Source organism: Trachurus japonicus, chromosome 19 (genome assembly GCF_045865225.1).
Source record: "Trachurus japonicus isolate A0001 chromosome 19, Traja_1.0".
In the NCBI taxonomy this organism is placed as follows: Eukaryota; Metazoa; Chordata; class Actinopteri; order Carangiformes; family Carangidae; genus Trachurus; species Trachurus japonicus.
In genome coordinates, this window is record NC_140925.1 from 5,643,505 (window position 1) to 5,669,051 (window position 25,547).

At 43.6% G+C, this 25,547-nt stretch overlaps 1 protein-coding gene across 1 annotated transcript in view; it reads left to right on the forward strand.

Annotated features, from left to right (window-relative positions):
• The first annotated feature begins 495 nt into the window (after nucleotides 1-495).
• Nucleotides 496-25,547, forward strand: part of etv4 (ETS variant transcription factor 4) — a 35,756-nt gene continuing 10,704 nt past the window's right edge. Inside the window, exons 1-6 of the mRNA XM_085761843.1 lie at nucleotides 496-757; nucleotides 1,450-1,540; nucleotides 1,771-1,818; nucleotides 8,101-8,154; nucleotides 23,774-23,903; nucleotides 24,616-24,819. Coding sequence (XP_085617969.1) covers nucleotides 701-757; nucleotides 1,450-1,540; nucleotides 1,771-1,818; nucleotides 8,101-8,154; nucleotides 23,774-23,903; nucleotides 24,616-24,819 — 584 coding nt within the window. The 5' untranslated portion in view covers nucleotides 496-700. The remainder of the gene's footprint in view (nucleotides 758-1,449; nucleotides 1,541-1,770; nucleotides 1,819-8,100; nucleotides 8,155-23,773; nucleotides 23,904-24,615; nucleotides 24,820-25,547) is intronic.

Consider the following 25,547-nt stretch of genomic DNA (forward strand, 5'->3'; position numbering starts at 1 on the left):
CTCACAGCTAAACTCACTATACACTCCTGCAGAAACATCCAAACTCTGTCCGAGCTGCAACTGTCACTGATCTTTTTTTCTATTCTTCTTCCTCTTCTTCTTATTCTCTTTCTTTAAATCCAGTTAGAGTTCGGGTTTTGTTGCTGTGACTCGACTTAAAAAACGCAACATCTGTTTCCCCTCACAGTTTCAGAAGAGCTGGACTGTTTCCTAAAGAAAGTGGAGCCTGGCAGTGTGCATGGGCAGACGTGGCAAAAAGCCCGAGAAACAGAACAGGCCACTAAATAACACTCATTATTCATCGGCCTCGTGCGTTATGACATGATGTTGCTTTATTTTTTTATTTTTTTAAACACACGCACACAAATAAACCCAACGAGTCTGTGTTATTCTTTAAAGTGGGGGAAATATAAGGTGCAAAACTCGCTTCACCTGAAAGTTGTAGGTAAATGACGAGCTGTCTATCACACACTCACACATACACACACACACACACAAAGGAGATTTGTAAAGAGCTGAGCAGCCCGCTGGGTAATCACTTGCCATCACTTCCCCTCGGCATTTTTTGTGAATGGAGCTCATTATGCATGCAGCCTCCTCCACGCAGCTCCATTCACAAGCAGCGCTCCCTCCTCTCCGTGCATGCAGGCTGCCGTGGATCGCACTCACTTCAGCCTCAATGACCACAAACGGTTAACGGATGGATTATAAGATGGATGGATATTTGGACCAGCAAGTGCCTTACACTTTAGCAAATGTACGTATGGATGAACTGTTGTGTTACTACTTGATTTGTCATGAAAAATAAGATGTGCGAGTGCTTTTTTTTTTCTTTTTTAATGACTCTGCTACCGGGCTTTATCGCTCTCTCTGTGTGTTTCTCTCCGCCGTCTCGCGTCTAGCTGCCTGCACGAGTTTCTTCTTTTTTGCTAAAGCAGCTGTGTGTATCTATGTGAAAAGCGATTTCCTTAACAAACCAGCAACCAAAAAAACAAAAAAAACAACCTTTAATCTAAAGTGAAGTGAAGCAGAGCAAGTGCTGTTGTTTGATAATGTCCGTGCAGCGAGCGGCGCGTCACTCCGGTGCCAAATGGTCACTTTACTTTCCTCAGACACAAACAGCGCGTTTGTTTTTGCCACGATTTCTCCTCCACAACGGAGAAATGTGTTGTTTTTGTTGTTGTTAACGTGTTCACCTATATATGCTGTAGACTCCCAGTACAAATCCACGTTATTTGACCTGAATTAGACGTGTCCAAAAGTGGTTCACTCACTCACTCACTCGCATCACTTCAAGTTAGTTAGTCTGGTTAGGCTGATGTCTACTCTGCTCCTGGCCACAGTTTAAAACATGGTAGCAGTCCATTATTATCTGTGTTGGACACTATAATGTCCTGCCGGAGTCTTGTTTCTCACTTCTCCTCTTGTTAACATGTATGGGTTTTGCAGAAGTCGCAAGGAAATGGGCCCCTAAATAGACTGTTGATGGCAGCGAAAAGGAAATACATGGACACAGAATTACCCCCTCAGGAATCTGAAGGTAAAGTAAAGTGGAAGTTTCACAGATTGTGGCCTCTGACTGCTGTCTTTTACATGACGCATGGTTAGTTTATGAACCTGCAGGCAAAAAAAGTCAGTGTCTGTGTTTAAGCATGATGATGATGTTGTTGTTGGGGGGTTTAAGGAGACTCATATTAGACAGCAATAAGTCTTGTGAGCTGTCAGCTTGTCAGTCTGCAGTGTATTGATTGTGTTTCTCTGTCTCCTCAGACCTCTTCCAGGATTTAAGCCAACTCCAGGAGACATGGCTCACAGAAGGTGAGAAATGCCTGCAGGCTGAATTTTTTTTCCTTCTCTCTATCTTTCTGTTGCTGAATTAGTGTTTTTTTTATGTGATGATGTCCATCATTTATGACAGTAGTGATGGTGGTGGTGGTGGTGGTTGTTGCTGCGTTGGTGATCGGTGAACAACAGGAACCTGTTTGGTTTCCTGTCAAACCAACAAAGTTTCATTATTATTAATTTTTTTTTATTGACGTTGTTTGGCTGTTGCTTGTGTGTTGCTGTGTGTTGTTTGGGAAGCCCAAACTTTCTGATGCAACACACATGCTCATAAACCATACAACACTGCAAAAGGAAAAAAAAAAAAAGAAGAAAAAAAGAAGTGGGGGCCAGAGAGAACACAGACGGGACATTATTAGCTTTGAGCATGTCCTATTTTGGCCATGTTGGCATGCAGTGTGCTTGCCAGCCAGCGGCCAATGCAAACAAACAGGCTATTTGGCTTGTGTCACTCAAAGGCACATAGCGATGAAATGAGGCCCAGTCAGAGGCAATTGTCAGCTTGTAGACTTAATAAGTGCAATGATGACATGAGCCCTAATAGAGTAATTATACTGTATGTCTGGATTGGGGTGGTGGTGGCGTGCAGGGAGGGAGGGGATGGAGGGATGGAGGGATGGAGGGATGGAGGGATGGAGGGGGGGGTAAACAACACAAGCCGTGAGTCATTAATGTGGCTGTTTTTGGTGCTAACCTGCAGGCCAACAGTGGCAGGACAGTTGGGTCTAAAATGAGAATTGCACCAGGAGGTGTGAATTTTGTTGTGTCGGTTGCTTTGATGTGCTTTGATGTGGAGCTTTAAAGGGAAGCGCCACTCATTTTTGACATTTATATTCTAGCGTAAACCTCCTCACACCCCCCCACACACCATGAATCCTGTTTTAAAGCCTCCTTCTCCTCCACACACATTAAAAAATATAGCATTTTTGCTTATTGCTGCTTGACTTGATGTTGGATGTTTGACCTTCGCTGTGCAGAATGATGATGCACGTCCACAGCTACGAGGCTGCTCTCACATTTCATCTGCTGAATGAAGAAAGAAAGAAAGAACCGTTTGTCTGTGCTCACCTTAAATCTCAGTTTAAAGACGGCATGTAAAAGCAATTTTGTGACATCATGACTATTTTGGAGCCAGTTGTGGTCCAATATGCAACTTACACATACTGAGAGTGGACTTTAGAGCGAAGTAGGAGACGATCTGTGTCTTAAAGTTGAAGTTTTGAAATGAAAAACACAAGGGAAGAAGGAGTAGAGAGTCTCCAAGGCAGAGTGCTTTGTAAATGTGTTACATGAAGTGTATGGGTGGTGCTCTCTCTCTCTGATGCAGCAAATTTCATAATATTTCTAATAATTAGAGATTGCCCATGTCTCTGTGTTGAGTTGACTTTGAGTCATGCACCGTGGTGCACTACAGGTCAGGCTGAGAGGGGAAGTGAGGCGGATGCAATCGGTGACGCGGTCGCATCTGTCTCAAGAAGACCAGACAGAGACGTTTTAAACAAGAGGCCACAGCCACGACCTGTTTACGACAAACAGCAGCAGCTTCGCCCCCTCTCTCTCCCCTTTTCACATGCAGCGTCAAAAACCAGCAAGTTCACTTCACACCACTGTCTTCAACACAGACAAAGACTAAAAGAGCCAGAGCCAATAAAACTGTAACAATGGGTGTCAAGGAGCCTATTTGTATTCACAGATTTTAAAGTTTTAGTTCACCAAAGACAAAAAAAAAACAACAACTTCTCACTTACTTTTAGTTGAATCTTGTCTTTTCCAGAGTTTTGGGTTCATCCAAACAAGCCATGAGAGTTCAGAGAGACTGCAAAAGACAAACAAAAAAATTTGTCTTTTCTGGTTATTCTGACTCATCCACAGATTTCACTGAGTTTAGTTTTAACTGGAGCTATTTTCTACCAAAGAAATAGTCCCTGTGAACTCAGGGCACCCAGAGGAGCGGTGAGTACAAGGTGTGGGAGAGGTCGTTTTAAAATGTGATTTATCACAGTTCATTGTGTTGAGGTGGCAGCAGGAAGAGTGTCTGAAACCCTGGGCAAATAAAATCAAAACGTATTAAAAACATAGAGCTCAGAAAGAAGAAGGTTTGATGAGGCGGCTCCTTTGAAGAGAAACGTCCTGTAGCCACTGACTGTTACAAATTGGGTGGTATATACTCATTGTCGACTCACGGCAAAGTGGAAAAAAAAAAAAAAAGAAAAGAAGGAGGGATGGAAGAAAGATGGAAGTGTAACTTTATCAAAGTGTTACTTAACCCTAAGTACTGGCTTGTTTTCAGCTTCCCCAGCTAAGACCTCTCCTTTCCTGTTGCATTAATTAAAGACCTTATCATGACTGATTGCAGTTGTGAGGGATTCACCCAAGATTGTAAAAGCTGGTTAGCTGGAGGGAGTTTTTTCCCTTCTTCTTCTTCTGTGTGTGTGTGTGTGTGTGTGTGTGTGTGTGTGTGTGTGTGTGTGTGTGTGTGTTAAAGGAGAGCGGAAGCTAAAGGGAGACAGAGAGGGTGAAGAGCTGAATGGCAGGAGTTCAGGAGCTTGTCACATCTTGTCTCATTTTGGCCTTTAGGTTTATATGACTGAAAGCTGCTTTAGCTCCTCCCAGGATCTCCCACTGTGAGTGCAAGAAAAAAAAAAAAAAAAAGTCATTCAAGGTGCCTGGAAGCATCGGGGAGAACATGCGTCTGTGCTCGTATAAACACACTTTCCTTCTTGTGCTGACTTGCATCTCAAAGCCCCTGACGAGGTGTTCCTGGAAACAAATCAGATACACATGCACACACAGCGCTCGTGCACACACACACAGGAAAGCGCACAGACGCAAACAACACACACACATACACAATGGGAGGTTGTGGCGATGTTGTCTGACGGTCCACCATCATCTGTGTTTCTTTTCTTCTGCGTCTTCTTTCATTTTTTTTACGAGGTCCAGTGTGTTCCACTCTGGACATGTTGAAACCAGTGGAAGTGATTGATTGTCGGTTCTTCTGCACAACAACATATCGGCCTCCTGCTTTGTCTCATGCAGCAGTTTAATTTCTCTGCCTTCCCCCCCTCCAGGGCTTAAAGAGCGAAAAGTTAAAAGGCAGTAATGATATTATGCTATAGTAGGCCACAGGATGCAGCGTTATATAAGAAAATCAATGTCATTTATCTTGAACATGCTCCAAAAAACGCCGCCGCCGTCGTCCGGTTTCCTCTGCACAGGAAGGAGGAGTGTGACGACAAGAAAGTGGATTTGAATTTCTTATTTCCTCTTTTTTTTTTGTCCTCTGCGTCTGTTGCTCTCCCTCCCTGTGTCTCCGAGTTTTGGTTTCTGTCTTCTTGTGTGTCATTGTCTGGAAACCACAGCAGCAGGGGATGAAGTGAGACAGGAGAGGCCCAGGGAGGATGAAGGATGAAGGATGAAGGAAGGCTGGGTCATAGGGGGTGATTGACATCTACTTTGATATAGTATTCCTAACAAGAAGTTGTAGTTATGTACTGTATGTATTTCTTTAAAACAATGTTTGCAGTGGTGGACAGTAACGGAGTAAATTTACTTGAGTACTGTACTTAAGTACATATCCAGAGGATTTGTACTTTACTTGAGTCTTAGATTTCTTTGGTACTTATTACTCATACTTGAATACATTTCCAAGACAAATATTTTTACTTTTACTCGAGGTAATTTCTAGGAAGGCTGAAAAGTACTTGTTACTTTCAGGTCTGCTCTTCTTTTTTTTTTCTAAAATACTATTGAACACAAGCTGTGTTTGTCAAAGAAGGAAACCCTGACCCCTAAAAGCAGCACATCAGTGCAGGTGGTTTCAGAGAGTTCATTCTCAGAAACAAGAGTTAAAAGCTCCTTAAAGTCATTTAGAAAAATTTATAGTAATTCATTGATGTGAAAAATAAGAAATTTACTCTCACTTTACTCACTTCACTTAAAGTAAATTTAAAAGCATGTACTTTTGGATACTTAAGTACCTTTAAAAGCAAGTACTTTTTTACTCTTACTCGAGTAACATGTCGACTGAGCTACTTTTACTTGTAACAGAGTAAATTTTGACCAGTAGTATTTGTACTCTTACTTAAGTACTGGGGTCGAGTACTCTGTCCATCTCTGAATGTTTGTGGAGTTGCTAAAGCGAGGGAATGAAGCTGGAATACCCCTGCAATGTGGTGCCATTTTGTTTCGAAAGCCCATTACGGCCCCTGATTGCGTTCATGCTATTTAATGATAGCCATCAACTTTTCCCTTCCACTTAGCTTGCACCATGACGCAAGTGTGACTCCTGAAAACAATGGAAACACTTAAAAAAAAAAAACCTTAAAAACCTGTGGAGTTGGAGGAGAGCCAGGTTGAAAGGTTTGTTAGCTCTGATTTTAAACTCATAAACTCAAAAAAAAAAAAAAAAGGTAGCGCATGTTATATCAGCGAGCTCATTCCTCAGCGGGTGACGGTGACCTCCTCACCCCTGCTAGGGTGTTGGCAGTCAAATGATTTGGGCTTTTCTAACTTTATTTGTGTGACTCAGAGTCCAAAGCTCCAACGGGACAATTGTGAATGGGTTTGGATTCCTAAAAAAAAAAGAGGCATACAATAGTGTCTGTCTAGCTCTGCTGCACCTGGGCTTGGCATCACTGACTCTGCTTTTTCAGTTAGATCCTCGATGAGTTTCAGAATGAGAAAGAGACTGAAACTGTGCAATACCACAAGTGACTATTGAGCAAACCAAGAAATGTTGTATGTTCTTTAAATCAGGGCTCATGTCATCATTGCACATTTTACTTTCTATTATATTAAAGCTCCATACAGTATAAAGGTAGATGTTTGTATTAAAGCTCCAGTATAAAGGTAGATGTTTGTATTAAGGCTCCAGTATAAAGGTAGATGTTTGTATTAAAGCTCCATACAGTATAAAGGTAGATGTTTGTATTAAAGCTCCATACAGTATAAAGGTAGATGTTTGTGTTAAAGCTCCATACAGTATAAAGGTAGATGTTTGTGTTAAAGCTCCATACAGTATAAAGGTAGACGTCCATGTGTAGTGTGATTATAAAGCAGCTCTAGGTTCTATATAAATACTGTGAAAGTATCAAAGCCTCAGTCCATAGAGAAATGCACACAGCCTGTATTCAGAAACTGAGCCTTAAAACCAGCCGTCAGGACTTCCTGTCACTTTGTGATGTCACAACAACTAAGCAGTCTACCTGAACCCACCATCCAACACTTGCAGGATTTGCTTTTTCTGTGTTTTTTTTTACTTGAATTCTGCTCTATATTTATTTGATCACGTAGAAAACAGTCGGCCAATCAGAAGAGAGGCTCAGAGAAAACCACACTGATGTTTTTTTGGGGGGGTATTCTTATTCTTTTTATGGATCAACGTCTTAAATAAAACACGGGACAAGTGTAAAATATGGGGCTTTAACTCCAAGTGTGACGCAGGTTGATATATGACCAGTCCTGACGTCTGAACAGGAACCGCCGTGTTATCAAATCTTGGTTTGCTCCATAGAAAACACATTAATTCACAGCTGATAGGAGCCGTTTGACAAGAAGTGATTTAACCTCACAGTGCTTCAGTCTCTCACTCTGCCGCCACCGCTGCTGCTGCTTCTCCTCCTGCTTTTAGTCCAGCTTCCTGGTTCTCTATCTGCTTTCAGTTTGACTCAGAGCCGTGATCCCTCACCCATGCTGCAGATGAAATCCAGACTGCTTTTACACTGTTAGACAATCCAATCCCCCCCCCCCCTCCTCCTCCCGTACATCTCACAAAGGAGCTGCTAGTTCGTCACAGATTTCCTCACGTGTTTAAAGCTCTCTGACCGTTAGCGCGTCAATGTTTAATAAAGTTTGGATGGACACAAAGCTATAGCTGCAACTCATTCGTCTATATGACTAAGAAGAAACATTACAGCCACATGAAAAGCAGGAAAAAAGGCTGACAGGTCAACAACATGTGTGGGCTCCACGTTCTGGTGTATTGATCTATGGAGAAGCAAAGTGCCTGCAATGCATGCTGCTGACCAAAAAAAATGAAAAAATAAATGATGAAGTGAAGTGAAGGTCGCCTGGATGAGGCCGGGCCAGGCTCTGGCTCTGGCTCTGGGGCTCTGGCTCCGATTTCAAGGAGCAGAATAAAAAGAGTGTGGGAGGAAAGTGAAGACAGGGAAAGGTCAATTTTTTTTCTAAAATATAATAATAATAACAATAATTTCAAAATGTGTGACCTTGCTTTTTCTCATCTTCTCATTTCAGCTCAGGTTCCTGACAGCGATGAGCAATTTGTTCCTGATTTCCATTCTGAGAACTGTAAGTACTTTCTATGTGTCCTCTCTGTGACTGAATGTGAAAGTATGAGTGTCTCTTATCTGGTCCCATACTGATCGATGTAGTATTGGGAAGCAGAGGGCCGGCTGGAAGTATGCATGTCATGAGAAAAAAGTGGGAATGAAAGCGGCGGTGAAATTTTTTGGCTGTGAAACGCCGAGAGAGGCTTACGTGGGGATACTGTAACCCGCTGATGTTACAGTAATCTCCCTGGCAGACAGAGCTCTGCAGAAAACAGAAGGCCTAATGAGCCGGTCATGACGTGAATTTGGATGCCGGCGTTATGTGCTGCTGTCATCCATTTGCATGCCTTTGAAAAAGCTGAATGGGTACGGCCCTGCAGGAAACCAGTAAAAAAAAAAAAAAAAAAAAACAAGAAGGAGAAAATGATTCAGGGCCCAGGTACAAAGTTGGCCCCTTTGTGCACATCGGAAGGTGTAAAATGGAAAAGCAAATTCCTGGGCGGCACAACTGAGCTGAACTGTTTGAATGAGTTTCCCTTTTTTGTTTTTTGTGCGTCTTAACAATGGCGATTCAGGATCTGGGTGGGAGTTTGTGCGTCGGTCGCTCCACAAACAGCTTTTCTCCACTCGTCTTTAGCAGCAAGCGACACTGACGGACAGTGAGGGCGATGGGCGTGGATCCGGGTCGCACCTTTAAAGAGAGAATAACTCCAGAATTAATCTCCTCTACCAAAGTAAAAGTGACAGCGTTCAGGCCGAGTCAAAGCCACTTCCTGTCCCTGAAAACACCCCCATGTGTCCTTTGTGTGTAAACATCGTGTGCTTTAACCGGCTCCGAGTCACAGCCCCTCCGTGACACGGGGCCCTGTGCGACATTGTCACCGCGTGTCGGACCAACAATGCCGAGGAGGAAGCGCAGATGAACCCCGGGGCCACGCAGAGGTCATGTCTACTTAACCTCCCTCTGGCCCTGTCAGCCAATCAGCTGTCAGGGCTCTGCTAACGGTTGACCCGGGTATGATTTGCAAGGGGTCAGGGGGGCACTCGGTTTGACGGGCAGCTCACTTATACACGGCGTTGACAGACGGTGTCCCTGCCGGTCACAGTCAATAGACACACACACACACACACACACAGTCCAGTTGGAGCATCTCTATTCACATTTGACTGACGGGAAATTGAAGCTGACAAGCGACTCTATATATATATATATATATATTCTTCTTCCTTTGTGGTCTACTAAAGGCATAAAAGACTTATCATCTCCCATTATGAATGAGCCGAGAGGCATTCACACCGTCTGGATGTTCTTTTAAAAACAGGTGACTCACCTGTTTTGGAAACTCAAGCACATAAAAAAAAAAAAAAATCATAAAGCAAAGCTCTAATCCCAGGTGACCGTATATAATTGAGGCTTCCATTGAAAAACGGCGCCCTGGTAAAAAAAAACAAAAAAAACAAAACAAGAAAGAAAATTAAACATTGTTGTTTACTGAGTCAGGTTGTTACCTGCATGGGCGCGGTGTTGTTGACAGAGAACGGAGAGAAAGAGCGAGCCGGCGAAAAAGAGGAGACGTGAAAGCAAAGCAGTGGGACATGTAGGAATGTTAGATTAGGAGGAGGAGGAGGAGGAGGAGGAGGAGGAGGAGGAGGAGGCGGTGGGGTGAGAGGGTGAGGGGGTGAGGGGTGGTGGTGGAGGAGGAACGGGGGAGGAGGGGAGTGGGGGGGCAAAGTTGTGCAATACCTGCACATCTGGTAAATCTATCTCATCTGGTCCATTCTGTCTTATAGTTCACAGCTAACAAGCATGCTCTGTCTGCAGGCTGCCATTCAGGGAGGGTTACGCAAACATGCAACTTTTATGTACTTGCTGACCTGCCTGTGAGTGTGTGTGTGTGTGTGTGTGTGTGTGTATGAGTGTGTGTGTATTTAAAGGTAATTGAGCCATTGGTGATAACAGTGCACCACTTTTTTTTGTTTTACCCCCCACTCAACTGTTGTGATTGGTCTTGTCGGTCAGAAGAAGTCTTGTCTGGTTGTTGTGCGCTGCTGAGCTGACGGCACCTTCCTCCATTCCCTTTGTCTGTTTACCGCCTGTGCACTGCAAAAACTCCAAATCTTTCCAAGAATATCTGTCTTATTTCTTGTCAAAATGTCTAATTTCTAGTCAAAACTAATCTCTTTCCACTTAAAATAAGACTCATCACCTAAAAATGTACTTGTTTTTAGATAATTTTTACTTCTTTCAAGCATATTTTCACTTGAAATAAGTAGAAAAATCTGACAGTGGAGCAAGTTTTTCATTCTTATTACAAGCACAAAAAACTTGCTTTCACTGGCAGATTTTTCTATTTATTTCAATTGAAAAACAAGTGAGAATTATCTAAAAACAAGTTAATTTTTAGGTAATGAGTCTTATTTTAAGTGGAAAGAGATTAGTTTTAGTTTTTGCAGTGTAAAAGTAAAGTAAGTAAAAGCAACTTTTTTGTGCTTGTAATAAGGAAGAAAAACTTGCTCCACTATCATTTTTCTACTTATTTCAAGTGAAAATATCCTTGAAAGAAGTAAAAAGTGTTGAAAAACAAGCTACTTTTTATGTGATGAGTCTTACTTTAAGTATAATAAGATTTGTTTTGCCAAGAAATGACATTTTGACTAGAAATAAGACAAATACTCTTGGTAAGATATTTGAGTTTTTGCAGTGTGGTGCATGGAAGAAACACATGGAGGTGTCCGTCAAATTTATAACGCAGAGAGTTAATTAAAATCGTCTGAACGTGTCACTACTTTTGTGTGTCTGTGTGTGTGTGTGTGTGTGTGTGTGTGTGTGTGTGTGTGTGTGTGTGTGTGTGTGGAGCTGGGAGCTGCCTCCTGCGCTAAGAGCTCGTTCTTCTTTGTTCAAGTATGTTGTTTACACTTGGAGCAGCTCGAGAGATGTGACCCATTCATAAATTTTCTTCCCTGCGTGCGTAAGAGGAAGTGTGCCTCTCCCTCCCCCTCTCCCTCTCTCCCTCTCTCCTTCTCTCCTTCTCTCTCTCTCCAAGTCCTCGGCTGCTCTCTCCCTCAGTCTTCATTCATAAAAAAGCCCTACAGTACTACAGACCCCCTCCTCCCTCCTCTTCTCTCTCTCTCTCTCCTGTTCAAGTGGATACTCCAAACCCCTCCCTCCCTTCCTGTGTCTGTACAAACTAAGTTGAATTTAAAAATCTGGACTCCCCCTCCCCCCTCTCTCTTTCTCTCTCTATCTCTCTCTCCCTCCCTTTTCTCTCCCTCGCTCTCTCTGCTCACACACACATTGAGTGCTCCAAGATGTGAACTAATCCAGCGATTTTCGGGGCTTGTGTGGGACGATTGTTTAGTTTTGGGCCTTGCAGTAATTATATAGGAAGTTGTGGCTATAGAATGCCGTTACAGTGCTTTTCACCAGAGCAAGTAAAGCAAAGGAGAGAGGGAAGAAAGATTTTTAAAGAAAGAGAGAGAGATAGAAAGGGAGTAGGGTGGGGGGGGGGGTCAGGGGTGTAGAGGAAGTAGAGAAGGAAAAAAAACAAAGATATGAACACATGCTCCTTCGAAATCTGCCTCCTCTGTTTGATTTTTTTTTATTCAATCTTAATTAGATCTGATTTGTCTTTTTCATGCAAAGTTTTGTTTCTTGGTGAAAGATGAAGCGACACTTTCACATCCTTGTTTGTTTGATATATATAATATTCAAAGGTGAAAAGCAGAAATAATTGGACAGTTAATTTGTCTGTTTGATTGATTGATTGATTAGAGAAGAAAGGCAGAGAGAAATAAGGATAAAGGAGATGAAAACAAAGAAAGAAAGAAGGGAGAAGTTCCAGCGAACCCTCCCCGCTGCAGTGTGAGTTCTGCTTTGTCATGAATTCACAGCCTTCCTCTTGTTTGGGTTGTTTTTCTGGATCAGAACTGGTCCAATCAGACCCTATTTGGAGCATGGGCCGATGGGTGGATTGAGCTCTCTCTCTCTGCCCCCCCCCCCCTCCCTCCTGACTCCCCCACCCCCGCCTCCACCTCCTCCTCCCCAACCTCCTTCAAACATGCAACTCTGCGCTCTCCACTTTCCAAAATACAGCTGCTATGCAACAAAGTGCGCAAAAACAAGCCAGGTGCCTGCCAGATCTGCGCGGATGCAGCTCGGTTACTCGCTCCCGGGTGGTGGGGGGGTGGGGAATGGAGGGGGGGGGGGGAGTAACGCTTCCTCAATGAGCTGTGTGTTTGTTGCCGTGTTGTTTTGTTTTGCTTATGAGTAAAACGGTTGATTTCTCTGACTCCCAACAGATGATTCCTTTTGACAGCCTCTCATCCACTTACACATAAACACACTTGGCTTGATCCACACTTACTCACACACACACACACACACACACACACACACACACATACACACACACACATGCAAACTTCAGCCCTGCAGTTTTATGAATGGGTCGGTTGTGAAAGTCTGGCTGAGGCAGCACATTGAGTTGAGGGGAGTGAACGTTCATTCATGACATTTGGGGCCTTTATTCCAGCACTAACAACACCTAGGAGAGGTGCAGGCCTGTTTTTCTGTCAGTTTGAATATCACTTTTGTTTTTTTTTAAGTGCATGAAACAGTTTCATTCACACTTTTTTTTTTTTATTAACATCTCTTTAACTTTTAATGTCTAGAAAAGGCGACACACTCATCCACAAGTTGTCGCTTGTTTCCAGGATTATTCAGTCATCTTAAGTCAATCAAATCCAATTTAAAAAGTGGCTGTGTAAAGGGCAGGCATGTAGCGTAATAGGCGTTTAACAGCTTCCAGTCGGGAAGTAAAAAGCTGAACTCCTCCGTCGTGTTGATTCAGAGCAGCCCTGTCAAAGCCAGGGGGGGTGGGGGGTGGGGGGGCCGCGGGGATTTGAGCCAGGCAGCGCAGCGCCGAGTGTCAGCAGCAGCAGCAGAGCTTTGTGAATGGACGGCACTGTGTGTTTTATTACAGGAGAGTGAAGGGGAGGTGTGTGTGTGTGTGCATGAAGGGAAAGAGAGGTTTGAGTGCGCTGCAGTGCATCCCTGAGATGCTCATGTGCATTTCTGTGTCGGCAGTCGTGTGTTTACTCGGCTGAGCTTTCTGCAGCTGGAATGTTTTCCTCTCTTTCGAAAGCGAAGAGAGGAACAGATGCTGCGAAAAAAGAAGAAAAAAGAAGGGGCGAGGCCTTAGAAATAACAGTAGTTAATGACTAATAAGAAGATACTCTGAGTCCATCAAGAGAATGTGTGTTTTTTTATGTGTGTGAACATTTCTCCATGTGAAAGCAGCAAAAAAGAAAAAAAAAAGTTGGGTTTTTCAGTTTCTGCTCTGGCCGTCGTTCCTGTGGGAAATAACAGGACCGTACAAAACCCAAAGTGTTTTGGTGAGATGTGGAAACACAGCGACTGCTGCTGCTGCTGCAGACGGGTCAAGGAGAAACACAAGCAGGCGGACGGTTACACTGGTTTTACACAAATCCCAGAGCCGGCCACAGGTATTTAGAAAAGAGACCGAAGTCGATCAGTGGAGTTATTAAACAAACTGCCAGTTGTAAACATCCATCACATGTTAGACAGATCGCCCTGTTCAGTTTGGACTCCACTGTACACGTGCACGCCGTTTCCTCGTGGAGTTTGGATTTGACCATTTTTATAACAATTATTTGTTTCTGAGACAAACAATTTTAAAAGCATTTCCATTTTCCTGCAGGATCTAGACTTGTTGTTTACACGACTCCTCCAGTTTTCTCATGCACATCTGATCATAATCAGTAACTTTGTCTGAAATCACACCTTTGGCCTTAAAGGAATAGTTCACCAAAAAATGAAATTCAGACTCACCCTCATTCTGATAGTTTTTTATTCCTCAAAGTGCATCTGGAGACCCGGGAGGCCGGTTCGTAGTCCGACGAAAACTTTATATGAGAGTCAATAGGGCCCAACACAAAAACATCCATAAAACTACACAAAAACCATTTAATATTCCTCCACACTGCTCGTCCACTGCAATCCAAGTGTCCTGAAGGGATATAGTCCAGAGTTTACTCCAAATTACGTCATTTAGGACATTTTTACAGCCTAAACAGTATTCAATACAGTAACTATTGAATTTTCCTGGTGCACGCTCTCACGTTCACTTGGACACTTGGATTGCAGTGGACAAGCAGGAATATTAAATGGTTTTTGTGTAGTTTTATGGGCGTTTTTGTGTCCGACGCTATTACTCTCATATAAAGTTGTCGTTGGACTACGAGCCGGCCTCCCGGGTCTCTAGATGCAGGAATAAAAAACTACTCCGGAGTATTCATCAGCATGAGAGTGAGTCAATAATGACTGAATTTCATTTTTTTTGGTGAACTATTCCTTTAAACCTTCCTGCTCCTCAGTCTGACTCTGCTGCAGCTTTGTCAGCATGTTCCCACATCATGAGGAGTTACTTTGGCGAGTGCGATGTTGTTGTAACTGTAAAATAAAATGGCGGCCAAAAGCTATGAAAATTAAACCCAAGATGTAACAAAACAGACGATCTCTTTGAGGACTGTTTTTGCCATCACTGCTTTCAGCGCTCGGACTCAGACTCGGATCTCACTCTGCTGCACGCACTTGCACGTGAGTGGAGGCGGTGGCTGCAGGGGCGGACCTATACTACGATAACCTGCTGACACAGGACAGTAGTAGGTGTGCGGCGGGTTGAGCTGAGCAGCGTACGGTCGTATCGATTCCTCGCTGATCCACAGGAGAAGAGGAGGAGGAGGAGGAGGAGGAGGAGGAGGAGGGGGCTGATAGATGACTTGATAAAGATAAAGCACAGATAAATCAACATGAAGGTGGAGAGGGGAAGGAAAGGGGTAAGAGCGGGTCAAACGTGAAGCCGCGTGAAGCATTACAGTCCAGATCCTGAAGGAGGAGGAGGAGGAGGAGGAGGAGGAGGAGGAGGAGGAGGAGGAGGAGGAGGAGGAGGAGGAGGAGGAAGAGGAAGAGGAGGAGGAGGAGGGTGGGGTTTTTGCAAGAAGAGACCTGTGGATGTGGCGTGTTGCTGCTGATAATTCCAGGCAAGGTGTCTCATCCTTTCTGTGTCTTATCTCCTCCTGATAAGGCAGATTTCACCCACCCAATGGAAACACACACACACTGCACACACACACATGCATTCCTCCATACTGCACACACACACACATACAGGATCCTCCCTAGTGGGCAGTGGGAGCTCATTATATAATTTCAGTTTCAGCGTTGGGGTGGGGGCGCGGATCGATGGCCACATTAAACATTAAGAGGGGACAGCTATATTGGGGGCTGAGGGGCAGAGAGTGAAGAGTCAATATTGTGTCAGATTAATTACATCCATCCCTCGCCTTCCAACGTCGGAGCGTCTCCCCCCCCACATGTCCCGGGACAGGGATGTATTCTATCAGGTCCACTAAACAGCAGCGGGACGGTGAGATTTACGACTGGTCAATGGGCCGTTTATAAAAAGCCAACGCGGCACAATTGAAAGTGAAGTGGACAATAGGGAAAACGTGAGCCGTCAGAACATTTGCCAATTAAAACTGAGGATCCGTCATGCTACCAAAGACCGTGGAAACATCAAGTTTCTGATTATATTTGACGGTTTTACTTCTCTTATGAGTTATTTTCCTCCTAGACTTTGCGGTATTTGGATTATTGCACATTTCTTACGCCGATTCGAAGGCCTATACGTTGGAGATACATCGCTCTTATAGTACTTAAAGTTTACGGCTTCAAAAGCGAGCGTTGATTCGGAGTTGCCATTGAGACCGGGTGGATAAGTAAAAGAGGTGATGATGCACATGAAGGAAAATCTATCGCAGAGAGAGATGTCAAGAGGTGTAGGTGGTTTTTGCCAAAGCCAACAGCTGGGTATAGAGTCTAATAGAGCAGGTGCACGCAGGAAAACTAGAAAATGGAAAATAATCCCAGAAGACTGAAGGAGCACAAGTGGAAAAAAAAAAAAAAAAAAGAAAACCTCTTTATGACTCAAGAATACTGTCCAGGATGTAGGCGGACATGTTTACTTTCTTCAAGAGACAACTTCATGAGCAGAAACCTCGGAGGGTTCGTCACAAGGACGGAGGACGAGGTTGCAAAAAAACATGCAGAGAAATCCAAACATCTAATACAAGTGGTGGTTCTGTTGCTGTTGTGACCTGAGCAGGTTTGGAAGGAGAGTTGTGCGAGCTCAGCTGCTTCATCCAAATGCATCAAAACTCATCGGACGACATCTCATCAATCAGCCGACCTAAAGAGCTTCTCAGAGGTAGAAAAACCCTCGAGTGGGCGAGTCGATCACCTGATGACAGTCGGACTGAGCTGGAGATCACACCAATTATTTACAGGCCTCTTAACAAGAGTAAATAAGGAGTGGCTGACTGATATCCCAGGATACTAACGCCGATTGATCCGGGGTTCATTGAGAAGATTTGAGGCCAGAAGGTTAGCTTAGATCATTCTGAGGTAAAAAAAAAAAAAAAAAAAAAGAAGCTGAGCGCTGGTACTTGTTAAAACCAGACCCTTCCCAGCACTTAGAACAAACACTCTGATCTATTTCCACTCAACAGAAAAAAGGGGAAGTGAAACTTGGGTGTTTGCAAAATTTCACTGCTCCACTGCCTTTCCCATGATGGGTGTCATTCACATCGACATCCTGTTAGCCAACACGATATGATGCACAAAGAAAAAAGAAGAAAGAAAGAAAACGTTTTAACGGCCAACAAAGAAATCCATTTGTGAAGAGAGAAGCCGACCAATCATCTGTCTCACTGATACCACTGTACTCTCCATCAATCTCGTTAGGCTTGTTTGGCAGGTATCTGACAACCATTCTTTAAATATTCAAGGAGCCTGAAGCATTATCAGATGAGAGAGGACGACCTGTAAATCAGATAGAGCAAGACACTAATGGATCCAACACTCCCGATGCTCCCTGAGCAGACAGATACTGAAGCCACTCTGCTGCTGTTGGGCCTGTTGTTGGCTCTCAGCAATGACGATGAGTTTGTCAGCCCACTCTTTCCCTCTCTCTTGCTCTCTCTCTTCCTGATTGTGCAGTGACCTGAGAAGCAAAACACACATGTACAGCACATGTTTCCATGCACCAGTGGAATGACTGGACGGACTCTGCAGTCGTAACGGTCTGGATCGTATTGTATCGCCTCGCTTCCCTTCCTCCTCCTCCTCCTCTTTCCTCCTTCTTCTTCCTCGTGTCATTCTCTCACTCTTTAAGTTTAAAGGACAAAACTAAATAGCTGTAAATTCATATCTGTCCAAACAGAGTGAAGGCTGTTTTGACATTTGATTTACCGTGTAAACAACGGTATCAGTATCTTTTCCTCTTTTCAGACTGAATGAGAGAGTCATGCTTGCACAACAATGAATCATTCGTTGGTCTCAAGTTACCTCGAAGAAAGTTAAGAACAATGAATTAGATCATTGTAGTCACTCTGGTAAATGTATTCACAGCACTGGTTTAGTGTTGAGGATCCTACAGATAATATTACACTTAATTGTCTTATATCCTTTAAACACATGTTAAAATATCATGGTTCCAAGTTTCCTGGAAATTTTTTTTGTTTTTTTTTGCAAACATCTTTTAAAATAACACTTAAATTCAGACTTATCTATTTAGGAAAATATTAGTACAGTCTCCAAATCAAAAGTCAAACTGACAGAACGAGATGACCTCAAAAGCCAAACTAGCAACATCCTGAAAAACCAGTTTCTGTTCAACATAGATAAAGTATAAATAACAGATCATTAAAGTTAAACTTGCCAGCGGCTAAAAGATCAGGGAAGCCAAGTCTAGTCGGTTTTATTTATATAGCGCCATTTCACTTAAAGGTTCAGGTCCATTTCAGCTTCAAGTGTTTTCTCAGCTTCAGTTTCATGCTCTTATTGTGAAGGGCAAAAAAAAAAAAAAAATTGGATCCTTAGTCTGCCGTCAGCTCTTTATTTTCATCCAAATGTGTCATTGCCATAAAAATAAAAAAAACAGAGCTTAGAAGAAGAAACTTAGAAATAGCACCTAGAACTTGCTCGGAGAAGGGAAAACATACCGCTGCGTGCAAAACGTTAAAATTACCGTTAAAGTATAGGCTTGCGTCTGACTTATATTGTATGTGTTGACAGTCAAATACTTTTAAATTATACAGTTGCTTTTGCCTATTACGCCTCCTTCTCACCACAATGGAGCCGTGCATTCAGCTGAGAAACTAATGTCATTTGCAGCCCAGTGCAGCGAATCAATATCTCTTCCTTTTTAACCTTTAAAAACTGCTGTGGCACGATTGGTATCCTTGTTTTTATTGATTGCCACCACCACCACAAGAGATCAAATTGGCAAGAAAAGTGCAGGGAGAACCAGCAGGTGTATAGCTACAGCCCATCGCACTACACATCTGCACAACACAGCAGCAACCAGAGGCCACGTGCACAACCGCACATGCACAACACGTATCATCATGTGAGATAAGAACCAGATCTCCAGATCCCACGGAGATGTGGAGTTCCTCCAGGAGGACTGTAGGTACCAGTACGGTTCGGTCCCCATTAAGTGCGTATTTATGTTACGCTCACATGTTCCTCGCTTTAGCAGGATCCAGTCACCCTGTTTGACACCAGTTGGGGAGATGGAGGGAGGGGGGGAGGAGAGTTGATGTTCAATGAGTTATTGTGAGCGAGGCTGTCGTGTGCTACAGACTTCCAGAGGCTTAAGACTTGGCCAAGTCGCACATAAACATCCAAGGTAAAACTCTCCAGATCCACTCCTCCTGTCTTCAGATTGGATTTCCCTACACCAGGCCCTTTAATGGTAGGAAATACTCTGTCTAAAATAAGATGGGGGGGGGGGTTCAGAGTGAGGTCTCAAACCGGCTCATTCATAAGTGAGATTAAATGTTAAACTCCTGATTTTGTCTCTTCTAATTGAAAAAAAATGTAAATTTTCACATAACGTTAAAGCAGAAGTAAGCGATCCGGTTGTTTTGGCTAACTTCCTGTCAGCCGATGGAGTTAGCAGTCCCCGCCCTCGTCCCTACGTCACCACATTCACGCGCATCCCTTGGCTGCACACACAGAGAGGACTGCCCCTTTATGCCGTTCTCTCTCCTCATTGGATAAAGGTTGTAGGATACAAGGAAAGTTTTCTCCTCGGCTTACAGCAGAGCAGAGTGGCTGACAGACCCGTGTTTCAGACCAAACACTCTATATAAGTGATTGCTGTCGGAAGATATAACTATTTAAGACTTATATTAACACAAATATTCCACTTACTTCTGCTTTAATAAATACTGAATTCTTCATTTACAACGCATGAATACTCATTAGTATGTAGTTTATAAATAAAGTTAGTGCTTAAAACATGTTTAACTGTGTTTATAAACTACATACTAATGAGTATTCATGTGTTATTAATGATGAATTCAGTATTAATTCATGCTTAACCAATAATTTATAAGCTTAATAGTGTGTACTTATTATAAAGTGCTACCGATGATTCTTGGTCATCCCTTTTTATGCACAAACCAAATCTTTTCTGCTGTTTGTGTTTTTAGGAATTCAATAGTTTGTGTTTCTACCTCTGCATGGCTCAGCTCAGGGGCCCACAGTGTGTGTGTGTGTGTGTGTATAGTGTGTGTTAATGTGTGTGTAGGGGGTGCCATCCCTGCTCCTGCAGATTTGTTTGCGGTGGGTGTCTACTGAATGGGACCCCCCCACCCTCCCTTTCTCCTTGTCCTCCTCCTCTATGTAATGATCCCTCTACTTCCTAAAGCACTCAACCATGACCATCACCTTTCACCCTGCATCCTCCGCTTCTAAGAGCCAACATTTACATATGTAAAAGTCCCATCTCCACCCTGGCCTTAGCCGCGGAGGTGTGTGGGGCGTTGGGGAGGGGGGGTCATCTCCATACGTGGAGCTCAGAATAGGGTGTGAATGGGAGACGGTAGAAGAATGGCCCCTCCGAAATAAGGAAGGAGGAGATAAGACAAGTTAAGTTTGTGAGGAGTGAGGAGGAACCCTTTGACCTTATCAGTTTGTAGGAGGCGCTGGGAATCTGCTGCTGCTGCTGCTGCTGCTGCTGAGGGGGGGTAGTGGGGGGGTTCACGCATTCACCAACGTATATAACTTCACTCTGCATGCACGCTTCTGCATTCGCTCAAAAACTGTCGGCTTTAAGAGACGACGGCTACTGTGTACTGTATCTGTCATTTCACTTCTAAACACCTTGCGGGTTTCTCCGTAAGTTCATGAACCAAACGCCTCCTCCTCTGCTGCTATGAAACATGAGGATCTGTGTGAAAGGGTGATGTAACATTTAACAAAGCAGTTAAGAGGAGCAGGTCATATTGCCCCCCCTCCAAATAAAAGCAGGAAGAGAAGGGAACGTGAAGAACATAACTCTCTCTGGATCCGTTTACAAGACTTGCCACTACCTTATAAACTTTAGCAGAAAATTTGACATCATTTGGACAGAGAGATTTACAGGAATATGCCAGAGAGTTTGTTATAGTTGGTGGAGGAGACCGGGGGTTTGTTTTAATCCGAGGACTATTCCTGGAGCTGGATGTTATATTGAGTCCAAATTCGTGCGTTTTTGGCGACGCTGGTTCACACCGAGGTGTCTCAGCAAGAAAACTGCACTGCAAAAACTCAAATCTTTCCAAGAATATTTGTCTCATTTCAACTAATCTCTTTCCACTTAAAATAAGACTCATCACCTTAAAAATTAACTTGTTTTTAGATAATTTTCTTGTTTCAAACAAATTTTCACTTGAAATAAGCAGAAAAATCTGCCAGTGAAAGCATGTTTTTTGTGCTTGTAATGAGAAAGAAAACTTGCTATCAGATTTTTCTACTTATTTTAAGTGAAAATATGTTTTAGAGAAGTAAAAACTGTCTAAAAACAAGCTACTTTTTATGTGATGAGTCTTATTTTAAGTATATTTAACTTTGTTTTGACTAAAAATGTTGAGTTTTTGCAGTGTGAAACTGAATTTAAAGGTTAAAGTTATAACTTGACCAATAATTTGACCCATTAACTGCAAAATGCAAAGATTATTCAGGACAAACTTCTCCGTTATCAAATGCTACTTTGGTTTCTGACCGAATATACTAACTGCTAAAGAAACAACGTGCACAACAGCCTCAGTCTTTCTCTTTGAGTTGAAGTCGGTGTTTTTCATTGTTGGAGCGTTCGTTGCCCAGAACATCAACATCATCAGCTCTGTCTAATTGGAAACGCACGCAACAGCAATCGCAATCACAGGCCAACAACACAAACACAAAAAGCCGCCTGATGCTCATTTACCAGATTAATTAATATGCCGGAAAGGTCACACACACACACACACACACACACAAACACACACATCCGTATACAGCCGACACTGTTCCCAGGCCTTTGAAATGGAACATCCTCATAAACCCGGAGCTGCTACATCAAGGGCACAAACTCCTGCCGTTGGACTTGTGTACACTCTCTGAGGATTGTCCTCCACCACAGCGACAGAGAAAGGGGGGGAAATGTCAATAGACAAACACTCTGGTATTATTAGAGAGCGGCAGTCATGTGCCGCCCTGTGTGTGTGTGTGTGTGTGTGTTGGCAGACGAGCTGTCGGAGACTTAGAGGAGGCAGGAATCTCATCCCCGTCTGTTTGGGAAATCTGGGTAAATGCTCTCTAATCCTGTTGATCCTCTGCTAAAGCCAACACTTCCTCACCTGCCTGCCTGCCATGGGAGAGTGAGTACAACCCAAAAATAGGAAGGTTATGATGATGATGATGATGATGAGGAGGAGGAGGTGGATGATGATGATGATGAGGATGAGGATGAGGATGAGGGGCCAGGCTCAGTTTATCGTGTCCAACGTGTTTCAAATTCTCGGGGCTCGAGTCAAATAAACAAGAGTTTTTTATCGTCAGGAAGGAATTTCAGCTTTTAAAAACAGAAATACACGAATAGTCTATAAACAATGGTGCGTTTTTTTTAGCCCATGAGATCACGTAGGTGTTCATGAGTCACAGCCCAACTAGTTTAATAAAACACTCTTACTAATCAAACTGGTTTTATTTAGACACTGATTCAACTATTGTGAAAAACATCCTCATGTTTGTGAAGCAGGAATCAGGAATTATGGGAGTTTTGTTGATTCACTTTTTGATTAGTTGAAGAACTCAATAAAAAAAAAACCTCTTTAAGTCTTTAAACTCTCTACTCCCGAGACAGTTTTGAAGACAACTTTATCAATAGTCAGAGTTGAGGGAAAATCCCAAGAGCCTGTAACTAAGAGCAGAACCTCAAGGCTGTTTGTGGTTATGTCACTATAATCTTTTTTGTTCACTCTATTTTTTTACTCCTTCCCTTTTTTTCACTTTCTATCTCTCGCCTTCAGAGCAGCGGTTGGTCGGTCGTCTCGGCCTCAAACAGTCCTCGACCGGCCAGACTTTTTCTTTTTCCTTTTTTTTTTCTTTTCTTTCTTCCACCCCTCTCCGTCTTTTTTGTGAATGGACGACAGTATGTAATTACCTGGGCTGAGCTTTCAGTGTGGCCTGCTCCGTCAGCTCCACACCCACTGCACACACACACACACACACACATAGATATGCACTTAAAAGCAGTCGCACGCACACACGCACACATTGAAACGCGCACAAGTCGATACAGACTGGCTGAGATTACTAATACACACTCTTGCACACACATAAATACAGGCCTCCCCAGCTGGAAGTGCACAGCTGCTGCTGTTTACCCTGTCGGGACCAGAAAAACATCCTGTACAGTTCTCCGGGTGAAAACCTCCCCTCATATAATAAACACAAGCCCTCGGCGCAGTTTGAAGCTCCACTTTGGGTGGTTTCTGTGGCCGTGGAGGCAAAAGGTCCCCTCCAGCAGTCCGGCTTTGACAGACAGCCTGGACGCTGGACTGGATGCCTTCAGTGGTTGCTAAATATTTTGGACTTTGCGGGACTACGTGGCATTATCAGATTATCATACACTCCCCCCCTTTGTGTTGCCTTATAGCTATACAAGCAGCGCCGGCCGGCCGGCTGTTAACATCTGGATCCCGATAGGAAAGAATGCAGAGACGACGCACAATCAGTGTATACGCTGTCCTAACAGAGGTGTGACATTGGCTTTCATCAGCGCACCGACATCCCTCTGGCCCGTGGAGTTGTTTAGCTTCGAGCTCGGCTTTGACAGAGGAAGTTTTGGCTGCTGTTGTGTCTGGAGGAGTGAAGGGAAAAGTGGGCGAGGACACTTCCAAATGACTGCTGGAATGCAGTCGTGTGTGAGCGTGTGTGTTGTGTGTTGTTTTTGTGTGTGCCTGCTCCTCTCAGTGTGTGTCTGTGTGTTTATTCGTGTCTGTCTGTCTGCTGCCCTTTCGGTTTGTGCAGCTGACAATCACTTAAGCATTTTGGCTGGCACGTAAAGGAGATTCCTGCGCAGACAGAACTATTTGCTTTTGCCTCTGAGCCTAACGACAGTAGTATCGGGGCAGGGCTGAATGAGGAGAGAATACACAAAGCCAGTTGTGCGTGTGTGCGTGTCTGTGTGTGTGTGTATATGTGCCAACCCCAACCCTCACCTCTTGTTTACTGTCTCTTACAGCGGTGGCGTTTCACAGCCCTCCAGTCACTATCAAGAAGGAACCGCAGAGCCCGGGCTCCGACCCCAGCCAGTCCTGTAGCCACAAGCAGAGCTTCAGCTACCCCAGTGGAGAGCAGTGCCTTTATGCCAGGTAGCTACACCCCCCATTCCCTCCCCCTCTCCCCCCACCACCACTCCCCAACCCCTCCTTCCTCTCCAAGAAACACTTATCAACTTGGCCGTAGTCCCATCTCACCTTGTGCGACTCTATCAAAACACATTATGGAAATTTGCACGTACCAAAGCCCAGCGCAGCCTCTCTCTCCTTCTACTTTTAAACTCACTCACACAACATGTGGCCAGATGTTCTCAGAGGAGCTGTCTCTTCATGTTATTTCTTTCTTTGGCAGCTCAAATCAAGCTAAGAAAAGACTCTTAACGTCTCCTAACGTCTCTCTTCCTCCTTCTCTGCACCAGGCGTCGTTTCTTTTTTTAGCTTTTTATTTGGAAGATTTGTTCAAATTGAATCAAGGAGCTGGAGATGTTTAGTCTCTGTGTCTTTTTTACTGACGTCCATTGTTACTGAGGAGGACAAAGAGAGAGAGACATGAGACAATCATCTCTGTATTTTACAGCTATGCTTGTTAATGATGCAACACTACACTGGTCAGCTGTCATGAATAAGTCAGCGCTGCTAAAACACTGATCACATTATATTGACCACCACCCAACAACTCCCATTAGCTCTGTTTGTTGTATTGACTGAAAAAAACCCTTGTAAAACCAGTTGCAGCCGTGTTGTTGTGACATGTGCACGGATGTGAGTCCTAATGAGTGCGTTCATGTTTGTGTTTCTCTCTCAGTGCCTATGAGCAGAAAAGGGCTGCAGGAGGGGCCAAGAGCTCCTGCCCAGGGACCCCCATGTCCCCCATGCAGCAGCATTACTCCCCGAAACCTGCCACAGCCACAGCCACCACAGCCACCGCCGGACGGCCGGACGCTGGCTACATGAACCCTGCCGCCACCTCCCAGCCACTGCCCAGCAACAGTTACCCCATCAACACCAGGTGACACAGCACAAACCAAACACAATCGAACCGCATTAGCCAAAAAAACAACAACAAAAAAGGTCAAGTTTTATCAAATTTGGGAAAAATTGATTGAATTTATAACCCGACTCCAGCAGACTTTGTATGATCCCTGATGGAAATAACAATAAGCAAGTTCTCTCACTTTATTAGATGTCTTTTTAAGATTGTTAATATGTTGATGCAGAAACTGCAACTATGCAGGTTGTAAGCATGTGGGTTGAAGAGAGAGTTTAATGTGCTAAACCTTTCATATTCAGTGGAATATAATACAAGGACATGTTCTCAGGAAAGTGACAATGGATGCTCATGAAGGACTAGGAGATCTGTCCTTTACCACACAAACTGTGTCCTTCGTTGTCTCTTGTTGCTCACCCGTATGCAGATAGATAGATAGATAGATAGATAGATAGATAGATAGATAGATAGATAGATAGATAGATAGATAGATAGATAGATAGATAGATAGATAGATAGATAGATAGATAGATAGATAGATAGATAGATAGATAGATAGATAGATAGATAGATAGATAGATAGATAGATAGATAGATAGATAGATAGATCTTTATTCACCGCGAAGGAAATTCTTCAATGGTTCAAATGGTTGCATAAACAGGAAGAGGACTATGGAAAATACCAATTTGTATTTTTGTGCTGTTGATTCTGATGGAAAATGCCTTTTCCAAACAAAATTTAAAAAAAA